This window comes from Ailuropoda melanoleuca, chromosome 3, assembly GCF_002007445.2.
Source record: "Ailuropoda melanoleuca isolate Jingjing chromosome 3, ASM200744v2, whole genome shotgun sequence".
Taxonomy (NCBI): domain Eukaryota; kingdom Metazoa; phylum Chordata; class Mammalia; order Carnivora; family Ursidae; genus Ailuropoda; species Ailuropoda melanoleuca.
This window is the reverse complement of record NC_048220.1, coordinates 21,161,103-21,171,113: the sequence shown is the minus strand read 5'-3', so window position 1 is coordinate 21,171,113 and position 10,011 is coordinate 21,161,103. Positions and strand designations below refer to the sequence as shown.

The 10,011-nt window shown below is 53.3% G+C and overlaps 2 protein-coding genes across 2 annotated transcripts; both read right to left on the bottom strand.

Annotated features, from left to right (window-relative positions):
- Window positions 1-3,170: 3,170 nt before the first annotated feature.
- Window positions 3,171-5,176, bottom strand: LOC100473502. Its single transcript, XM_019799551.2, has 4 exons — window positions 4,951-5,176; window positions 4,840-4,872; window positions 4,284-4,421; window positions 3,171-3,517 (listed from the first exon to the last, which is right to left on the bottom strand). Exons 1-4 carry the CDS (start codon window positions 5,101-5,103, stop codon window positions 3,389-3,391), a joined length of 453 nt encoding a protein of 150 aa, XP_019655110.1. The 5' UTR covers window positions 5,104-5,176; the 3' UTR covers window positions 3,171-3,388.
- A 1,200-nt stretch (window positions 5,177-6,376) lies between these two features.
- Window positions 6,377-8,700, bottom strand: CSF2 (colony stimulating factor 2). The gene is made up of 4 exons (XM_011224055.3): window positions 8,524-8,700; window positions 8,382-8,423; window positions 7,557-7,682; window positions 6,377-6,799 (listed from the first exon to the last, which is right to left on the bottom strand). The coding sequence occupies exons 1-4, from the start codon at window positions 8,680-8,682 to the stop codon at window positions 6,665-6,667; spliced, it is 462 nt and encodes a 153-aa protein (XP_011222357.1). The 5' UTR covers window positions 8,683-8,700; the 3' UTR covers window positions 6,377-6,664.
- Between the last annotated feature and the right edge of the window lie 1,311 nt (window positions 8,701-10,011).

Genomic DNA, 10,011 nt, shown 5'->3' with positions numbered 1-10,011 from the left:
CTCATTCAATGCAGGCTACCACCAAGGACCCCATTTACCTGAAGACACTGACGATACAAGTTTTCTGTAAGCAAGGGGATCACGCAGTCTGTGCCACTACCTTGGGCCTCAGCGTGTTTCCTCACATCCAGCCACGTTTACATTTCCAACCACCACAGGGTAGGAAACCAAGGAGAAAATCCCAATTCTTTTCTGGCCCTTGGCCCACATGGCATTATCCCAGCCTTGATGCCATTCTGGCCCTTTCACAGGTGCCTTGCCACGTTGCCATGTTAGCTTCATGTCCATCATATCATTTCATGGACTGACACATTGGCTGTTTCTGTGGATGAAGTTTCCCTCCTTCTATGTGATCTCCCCACATTTGAATGCCGTGTCAAAGCATATAGCCATGCTATGGCCTGTGACAGAGACTGCCATGTGGCTGCCAGTGGGTGATCCAGTTCTTGAGGCCTAGCTTATGGAAGAGGGCTGCAGGACTGCTTTCGTGTGTGTCTTAGATTCCTGGTTCTAACCTCAGTGCTACTGAATTCTGAGGGGGGAGGGGGCCCCCAGGAGGCAGGAGGTGATAAAAAGTTGAGGTGGTCCCTGGAGAGGCCCCTGTGAAGTGAAGAGAGAGACGCTGTCCTACCGTCCTGGGAAGTCTTGCTGTATGGACAAGCCTCTGTTCTCAGGCCACCCCACCTTGCTCTCCTTCCTGGGCTAGAGATGGCCCTAGCAAAGCCAAGATTGTTTCCTCGGGGTCAGAGTAAGCCTGACCCACACCTGCCCATGGTTATCTCCCTTAGAGGGATATAATTTGGACATTTTTTTTAAAGATCTTATTTATTTATTTGTCAGAAAGAGCGCACACAAGCAGGGGGAGCAGCAGGCAGAGGGAGAAGCAGGCGCCCCCCTGAGCAGGGAGCCTCACACAGGGTTCCTTCCCAGGACCCTGGGATCATGACCTGAACCGAAGGCAGACACTTAACTGACTGAGCCACCCAGCCATCCCTAATTTGGACCTTTTGCCTGGTGTCCTAGGGAAAGGGAGTGCCTAGGGCTATTCCCAGTCAGCTAGAGGTCAGGCCATGCCTCTTGTGCCCAGGTGTCCAGCCCAGAGCTCCAGCCTTCCAGTGTACCAGCCTCTCCGTAGGTGCTGAAACAGTTGTGCCACTAGGCTCCCAGAGAACTGTGGGCTCCGGCCTGCCTGGGTCTCCAGAGCAGTACCCAAAAAGGCCCTCCCACCTAGTTCCGGCTCCCAACAGGATCAGTACCACTGTCCAGATATGAGTCTAATTAGAGGGAAAACTAGGGCACATAGAAAACCCAAATGGCTCTCACTGCAGGGTCTCTTCATGGATGGCTGTTTGGGAGCCTTGGCCAAGGTTTAAAGGTGGCAGGGGGATGGAGGCAGTTACTCCTTGTGGGAGAGCTGCCTTCCCACCTGTATTCTTACCAACTTTCCTGTTTCCCATAAGAGGCACCAGAGCCTCTCTGTCAACCTTAGTTTCCCTAGAGTTGAGCCAGATGCTCTGAGGCCCTATAGCATGACAAAGACCCTGAACCTAGGCTAGAGCCCACCCTGCCTTTATGGACTGTGGCTGAGAGACCGAGGTACCTGTCCAGTGTCACACAGCAAGTTAGTGGCACACCAGGCCTGTGTACACCCTGATGTCCTAAACACAGTAATGGCAGGACAAGTGTGTACATGCCAGCCCCCAGTCCTCTACTGTTAGATGCCTCAGGCTCAGAGGAGGCTGGGGCAGTAAAGTGGTGGGTCTTCTCACTAGTGTGTCTCTACAACCCCATCCTGCCCCGCATCCCACAGGCTCTAGTGCTCATCACAGAGGAGTAACCTTGGGAACCCTGAGCACCCATGTGGGGAGCCCAAGGGACCGGAGCTGCCAGCCTCTGGGGGATGCATCATGGGCTTCCTTAGGGCTGTAACTATCCTTGACCACTGACCCCATCAGCCTTGACACCTGAGTCACAGGGCTACTCTCCATGTTCCGAGATAATTTGGCAACTTTGCTCAGTCACATTTGCTGACCTCCAGCCCACTGTGGCCTCTCAAGGTGGAGATGCGCAGGGAGTGGTCTGAGAAGTCTAGAGCAAGGGATGGGGGTGGGCAGGGCTATGGTGGGTCTGTGCGTTGGCTGCAGGCATCATCTGAAGCTTCAGAGCTAGACAAGGTCGGTCAGAAGGTGGATGTTGCAGACAGGTCTGGCCTGAGCTATACTGTGGTTGCAGCTTGATACCTAATTGTATTCCAGAATGTAGATCTTTATCTTTCCTGGTTTGGTGAAGGAGCTCATGATCTGAGAAGTTTGGATGGTAGGAGGCTGTTACCTCCAGTAAACTCTTCAGGGTTAGGGTTGGAATTGAGGATGAGAGGTCGGAGCTCACTAGTTCAGTCTGGCAGCACTTCAAGGATCAGAACAGCTGTTGGGTTCACCACAGGGCGTGCCCCATGCTCTCGGGGAGTGGGGGCAACACTAGTCAGCGAATGGACTTTTATGCCAAGGTGGCTCTGAAAGGTGTTGTGAGAGGCTTTGTAGGTTATGAGCTTTACTTGGAAGTCAGATAGCTATTTGCTGGTCTAAAAGAATCTGGGGGTTTAGAGATGTCCCTGGTCCCTGTGGGGCCCCCCTGACTGTGGCCCAAGTTTCCCAATGTACCCAGTCCTCTGTGAGTAGGCTGCAAGCCCCCATTCTCCTGAGCCATTTACCGGGTCTGACCCTTCTGTGGTCATATCAGCTGTCAGCAAGGAGCAGGGGAGAGTGGATGACAAATTAGATTTAAAGCCTCCAGGAGCAGTAGTAGAGACCACACAGGGGAGGGCGTTAAGCGTTGAATCTTGGCCCTTGGATCCAGGAGTGACTGGGTGCTGAGTGAAACTGGGGGTGGGGGGTCTGGGAAAGGATCAGATTTGAGTTCTGAAGGACATGGGGAGAAGAGGGCTAGTAACAAGCTGCACAGACATTGGTGGAGCCCCTCCTGTGTGTCCACTTCGCACGGGAGGGGCAGCAGAGGACTAGATGAAGTGGGGCTCCTTCTTAGGCCTCTCCTAAAAGACTTCTGGCTCTCCAGGTCAGGAGTCCTGGTAATGGGGCCATCAACCACAGCCCCCTGCCCCTTCCGGTGAGCCCCAGGAGACTGAACTCTATCATGACTCTCCCTCACCAGCATTTACATTCGCCAGCTTTATTGAAGTAATGGGTGCTATTGTATCAGTTACAGAAATATTTCCTCAGGCACACCCCTGCTGCCATTAACCGCCCACAGTCTCGTCAGCCACCCCAGGGCCAGCAAACTCCCACCCCACCCCGGATATAAATTGTTCCCAAGACTTCTCCAATCCTATTTTTTTGCAGCTCTAACCAGGCTTCAGTGACAGGATGGGGTCTCAGAGGCTGCTCTTGATGCTTTTACAGGATTTCCATCCTTCTATGGATATGACAACACTCTGTAAGGCTTCCTTGAACTGTGAGAAGTTACTTTCCTCAGTAGTACAGTTCTTGGGTGATTCTGTTGGCTAAATAAGAAATACATATTTGAGTCATATCTTTAGCAGAAAAAAATAAAAACAAACTCTCTTCTACCAGCTGCAAGGGTCCTGTAAGCCCTCCACCGCCTAGGAGATAACTTGGGCAGGCCCTCCCCATATGTCTTAGGGGCTCACTGGGGGCCATCTGGTGATAGTGGAGCACAGGGTCTGAGGCCCATCTGTAGCCGTGGGGAGAGAGCCAGCGAAGTGTGGGCAGGTCCCACAGCTGCCCAGGACAGGGACAGAAGGACAAGCAAGGTGGGAGCACACAGGGGCCTGTGTAAACAGGGGGCACACAGAGGAATTCCTCAGTCATTTCCCAAGAACATACTCCCCTAAACCACTGCCCATCCACACATAGTGGGCTCCCAGTGGGGCTCATCAGCCCAGAAAGAGCGCCAGGGGCAGGTCAAACCGTAACTCCCTTGGACTGGCTGCCCAGTTGGGGTTGGCCCTGAGCAGCCCTTCCCTCTCCCCAAGCTGCATACACAATACTCCTGCTCTGACCTGTCTCAGACTTGCTCCACACTGACCGCTATGCATGGCGACTTGGCAGAGGGCATCACAGAAACCTCTGAAACAACCCCTAAGTCCCCACCCTCCTAAGCCCCAGCCCCTGTCAGCGAGTCTACTTCTTTTGGGTCATAAAGTAATACATAAGGCCTCACAAGTGGGGGCTCTAAGAAGCCCTTGGTCCCGCTGGGCCCCTGGCTGTGGTAGCTTAAGTTTCCTCTAAGAGCAAATAGCAACTTACTTTCAGCTTTGGGCAGATTCTGGTGAGTTCTTTCATGTCCTTATAAACCTTTCTTATGTGACGGTCATGCTCGTTAGATTTCGTAAGTTCCTTCAGGGTGGAGATGAAGTCCTTCGTAAACTCCCCATAGCAGGGCTCCTGAAATGGGGTGAAGGGCAGGGGGTTGGTGGTGGTGTATAGCAGAGCACCAGTTGACCCCCAGCCTTATCCATCCCTGGTCACCCTGGCTAGATGGAGCCCTGAATTCAAATTCAGGCCCTACCCTGATTGTTCCACAGGTATCCCACAGGTGCAATGGGAGTGGTGCAATGGGTGTCTTGTTTCTCCCCAGGCCCAGGGCTAATCTGGGGCGATGATCAGAAAGCCTGGAAAAGCCTAGAACCTGGCCACTGGTTCATCTGTTGGCTGAGCTGGAGGCCCCAAACTCAAACTCTGCTTTTCCCCCCAGATTCCTCACTCCAGTGTCTTTTGTTCTTATCTCTGCGCTGGGTGCTGACTGGGGTGATGATCCATTTCAAATGTGGTCAGCAAAGTCCATGCAGCGACAGCACCTTACCTCACTGGTATTCTGGGGCCTTTTGAAGGAACCCTGAAAGTGGGAGAAATTGGTCAGAAACATAAAGGACCACTGAGAGCAAAGTGATATTTGATGAAGACCCAGACTTACGTTGTATATAATGTTGTCAGCCGAGAGTTCTTTCTGAATTTCAGCACATACTGCAGTGTGGTTGTCGTAGGCAGACACGTTGGCTGTCATCATGGAGGCGCAATGGTTTTCTGATCCCCAGAGTGCACAAGCCAGGAACACGTAGAGGTACATGGTAGGACTTGAGTGTAGCTCCAAGATGATCTGAGCCTGGGCTTGGCAGCATTTCTGTGGAGAGGGGTACCTTTATATGTGAGTCTAAGGAAATGCTAAATCTCTTATCAGTCATCACTGGCTTACGTGGAAGAGAGAGAGGACCTTATCGCTGGGCAAAATGTGCTTTTCATGCATTTTCTATGACCACAGCACACTTCATGGATCCTTGTCTTTGCTGAAAATCACGCTTGGTCTAAGAATTTTTATTTGTAATCAAATTTCGAGTAATGACCTTTGTGCCTGCCTGTTGGGACAGGTCTTTGGCCAGAACCAGTGCTGTCTGCAGGTGCAGGCCAGAGCAGAGAGTAGGTGGGGTGGAGAGAGCCCAAGGCAGGGGCAACAGCTGCACTGAGCCAGCTTCCTCAGGCCCACCTGTCAAGGAGAAGGCTGGCCTTCCTGTACTGTCCACCTGACATTTGAGGACACACCCACTTCCTCATAGTCCGCAGGAGGGACACGGGAACAGGTTCCAGAACACAACCTCCAACCAGGCTGGCAAAGCAAGGGAAGAATGGAGTGCTGCTATTTCTGGGCCTGAAGGTCATGGATTTTAGAGGAAGGTGCCTGGTTAGATGCAAAACTGTGTGTAAAAACAAAAGCCAGCTCAGAAAAATGCCACACTAGAGCCATGTACTGACGAATTCTGAATATACATTCTGACTCTCAGAGATTAGGATCACCCATCTGGGGGAGAGTTTGGTAAATATGCTGGGCTCTGACCCCTGTGGTTTTTTTTTTTGTTGTTTTTCCCCTGAACAGCTTAGGAGTGGCTGGAGCCCTGAGTGTGAGGATCAGGCTGTGGCCGCAGGGCCAGGCCTCTGCACAGGTGTTTTGCCTCACGGTAGGGCAGCCTATTCAGCCAGTGGCCACCCAAGCCCCAGGAGCTCCCAAGCCTTCTCAGGAAGTATGATGGCCTTTTGCTGGAACAAAGTTCCCACTGACCAGGTGCCTTGGACTTCCAAGTGAACCTGAAAACCTCTTTCTACAGCGGGAGCCCCTGAGTATCCAGCGAAGCACGTCTGGGTATGCAGCGTGCAGCGCCCAGGCCAACTCTTACATCCCCTCTGCTCCCCTCTGCTCTGTCAGGGCTGCCCCTGCTGGAGCTCCCTGCCCCCTCCCCAACCTGGCAGCTCTTCTCCGATGCCCCCGTTGCCCTGTGGGTGGAGAGCACCATCAGCATTTGCTCGTGGTTGAAAACAAACTGGAAACTGCACAAATAAGAACAGGCTTTTAATAATTTATTATGATGGTAAAACATCTTGAATAAATATAGAGTATGATCTTAAATAAATAAATAAATAAATATTAAAATACATAAATATATAAATAAATATTACTGATCCCTGCCAATGTAAAACATTCCCCGTTCCCCATATACCAAGCCGGTATCAGGGGCAGCATGGCCCAGAGCAAGTCCGTGCCCCCTATGGCCCTGGCCCGCCCTGTGGTCCCTCGAAGGTGAAGATCCTGGGTTTCAGCAATCCGTGGGTAGGAGGGCAGTGATTTGTGAGTCACGCTCTCAGGACCAGCTCCTGGCTGCATTGGCCTCCATTGTTTCTGACTGCCAGCAGTCAAATGGGATGTTAAACAGAAATTCCTTCAGGTTCTCTTTGAAGCTTTTGAAGGTGATAGTCTGGGTTGCACAGGGAGTTTCCTTAAAAAAAATTTTTTTTAAAGAAAAAGAAAACATTGAGTCCAGGCGTGAGTGGGTAATGTGGGGGAAGCACCAGTGTGTTTCTGCACTGCCCTCTAGAACGCAGAGGCCGGAAGGCCCAATTGGAGCCCGCCTTCTGGCCTGGTTCAGATGACAAGCTTGCCTCCATGTGTCACCTGAAGGATACACAGCCCTGCCAGTGGCAGCCAGGGCCAGGGGCCTGACAACATGCCAGCCTGAAGCTGGTCTGCTGGGCTGGGCAGTTGGGCTGGCAACTCTTTGCTCTCAGGCCATCAGCACAGAAGGGGCAGGAGTCAAGGCCACAAGCCTCAGTCTCTACAGGAGAGGAGTGTTCGGGGCCTTTGTCCAATCTGGGTATGACTCCCTCACTGCTTCCATGCAATTAGACACCTCACAAGGGGCCACAGAGGTGGCACTTGGGCCCCGGAATACACCTTGGACCTTAGGCAGGACCTGAATTTCCTTGGGTTTGCCTCACCTCTGACCTCATTAATGATAATAAGGACAGAAGCATCTCCCACTAGGAAGTATATAGGCCCCCGGAGCTCTATAGCTTAACTCCTAGGGATGAAAATGGGCAGGGCTGCTCTCTCTCTAAAGGGACTAATACTGACAATCTGTTGACACAGAACCCCTTTGGGGTCCTGAACAGTTACAGCCAAAGGTCCCTCCTTATCCACTCCTCCTCCCTCCTAGACCAAGACCTTCCAGCTTGGGACCCTGGCATGGCACTCACCGGGGTAGGGAGGCAGTGTTTCTCATAGTGCTTGGCCATCAGGGTTAAGGGTTTCCTGAGGCTGATGAGGCTGTCAGGCAGGCCCTCCTTGTACAGCCGTAGGCGGGTCTGCAGGCATGTCGGCTCCTGTGGGAAATGTCCATTTCTTGGTGAATAGTGGACAAGTGCCCTCTGGTGGGCACATGACACCCTCCCCGTCACTCTTTCCTGTTCTCAGCCCTGTCCCCCAAGCGTAGGACTCGGGAGGGGCACAGGATGATGTCGGGTTCAGTCATACATACTGCTGTGTTCATAATAACATGAATCTGCACCATTCAGCTCAGGCCACCCTCAGCTAGCATAGCCACATTCCCTGGCATCTCGAGAGGGTCCCAGGCCCCAGGAAATGAGGTTGCTATCCCCCCACCATTTGGGGAGAAGGTAGTAGCGTGGGGCATCCCCCCGCCCCGACCTGCTGTGTGAACAAGGCTTGTTCCTGAAATCTCTCTGTGCTTCTCTGTAGCCAGCACACTGTGTCCACAGGGCTTAGTCTCATGAGTGCCCCAAGCCCACAGCCCCTGTGTCTTAAAGTAACTCCCGCTTACCCACCTGTCCCCTGGTGACCCCTGGCCCCTTGGATGCTAGGTCTGTCCGTGGCTGCTCAGCTAATGAAGGAGTTCATGCGACTGCCACAGGGGCAAGGCCAGTGGCCTCCTGAGAGCCTCTCCTGGCAGCCAGCTGACTGGAGAGAAAGTGGACCGACCACCCTGTGAGAGTTCATCTGCAATGGAGCCACCCCCCAAGGTAGAGGTCTCTGGGAAGGTGTGTCAGAGAGAAGCACCTTACCTGGCGGTCAAACATTCCAGAGACGACTTTTACTGCTTTATTCTGTAGAAAAGCAGAATACCGTTTTATTAAGCTGAGAGGCAGGGCCAGTGCAGGCCAGTGAGGTGGCCCAGCCACAGCCTGCACTCCCTCCCTCACTCACCATCACAGCAGTCTCATCACTACTATTGTTCAGAAGTCTCAGGGCCTCTTGGATGGCATCCACATGCTGAGAGGGTCGAGTGACAGGGCTGGGCGAGCTGGTGGGTGCGGAGATGCCGTAGACCACAGTGCCCAGGAAAAGCAGGTTCTGCAGCCACATCCTCCTGAGGACTTTAGCCTTTCTCTCTGAGCACTGGGCTCACTGGCAAAAGAGCTCTTATATACACAGTTAGAGGAAATGATTAATGGTGACCACAAAACACCAGGGAGGCGGGGGAACTACCTGACCTGTGGAATCTCCTGGCCCTTATCACACATGGGAACGGTGAGCCTTTCCTCCAGGTGGTCAGGCTCAGGGGTTTTCGTTAATGAGCCCTTCCAAGAACTGGCAGCGCATCCGCCTGCCTCCTTGAGCACTCTCCAGCCCTCCCTGGGTAGTCTGGCCAATGAGGCTGCCCCCTCCCTCTGAGGGGCCTCTGGGCACAGCTTGGACTTCCTGGCCTGGAGTGGCCAGGGCGGGGCCCGGGAGATACTGGATTGAGCTCCTACGCCCAGGCTCTCCACCCTGCTTCTAATCCCCAGAAGCCTATGGGCTGGCTGTGCCCACCCTGGGGCCCATTCCAACCCCAGCCTCCCCTTCTGCTCCTAGATCCCTCTCCTGTGGCCACAGTGAGAGATCTGAGTGGGAGGAAGACACTCACAGGCCTGCACCACTGTCCACCCAGGCAGAATTCAGCCAAATGGCATAGTCCTTCAACAGCTCCCAGCAAGAATCCAGAGTGGTTGGCAAACTCTGCTCAGCCAGGGACCTCTGCCCCACAGCCCCTGTCCTGTGAGCAGGGAGAATGACAGGTGTGTGCATGTGACATCCATCCGGCAAGATTGTAGACGTTCCTTCATGGTAAGATCCCATCTGACAGCAGCAGTCCCGGTTTTCACAGCTGTGTTCAACCCCCAAGCTGCAGAGGTGGGTTGGGGCTTTGAGTTCAAGTTCTGGCTCCAGTACCACCTTGGTAAGGGACTCTTTACTCTGAGCTGTGTGAGCCTCACCTCCCTCTGCAGGTCAGACTGCCTACCTGAGATAGGCACTGCACTCCTACATATAGCCCCTGGCAGGGGTCAGGGGAGCATGGCTTCTCAGACAAGGTCTTCCAGGCCTAAGTTTTACATGGCCCCTGCCCCAGCTCACCTCCAGCCCCAGAGGCCTCTCTGTGGAACAGGAACTGCTTCTGAAAAAGCCACAGGCTCTTGAGGGGCTGACGAGTGTTTGATTTTCACAATGGAGTTTGGAGAGGACAGCACGAGTTTGTGTTTGCTGCCCCATACTCGCAGTTTCATGACCGTAGGGGTGTGGGCGCCCACGTGTACATTTCTGAGTGTCTGTGTGCCGGTGTGATTGGATGTTTTACATGAGGTGCACCCATGTGAGCCCCCGTGCCTCTGCAGATGGCCTTCTGAAATGGAGAAGCTCCCTCACTGGGTGGGAGGT

Bases quoted from the DNA above. Each gene is read 5' to 3' on its own strand.
- LOC100473502 (XM_019799551.2), bottom strand. From the start codon at position 5,103: ATGTACCTCTACGTGTTCCTGGCTTGTGCACTCTGGGGATCAGAAAAC. The intron at 4,873-4,950 runs GTAAGTCTGGGT...TCCCACTTTCAG, and splicing joins CTGACAACATTATATACAAC to GGTTCCTTCAAAAGGCCCCA. The intron at 3,518-4,283 runs GTAAGTTGCTAT...TTTCTTATTTAG, and splicing joins GAATCTGCCCAAAGCTGAAA to CCAACAGAATCACCCAAGAA.
- CSF2 (XM_011224055.3), bottom strand. From the start codon at position 8,682: ATGTGGCTGCAGAACCTGCTTTTCCTGGGCACTGTGGTCTACGGCATC. The intron at 8,424-8,523 runs GTGAGTGAGGGA...GCTTTTCTACAG, and splicing joins GTGATGAGACTGCTGTGATG to AATAAAGCAGTAAAAGTCGT. The intron at 7,683-8,381 runs GTAAGGTGCTTC...CATTTCCCACAG, and splicing joins CTGGAATGTTTGACCGCCAG to GAGCCGACATGCCTGCAGAC.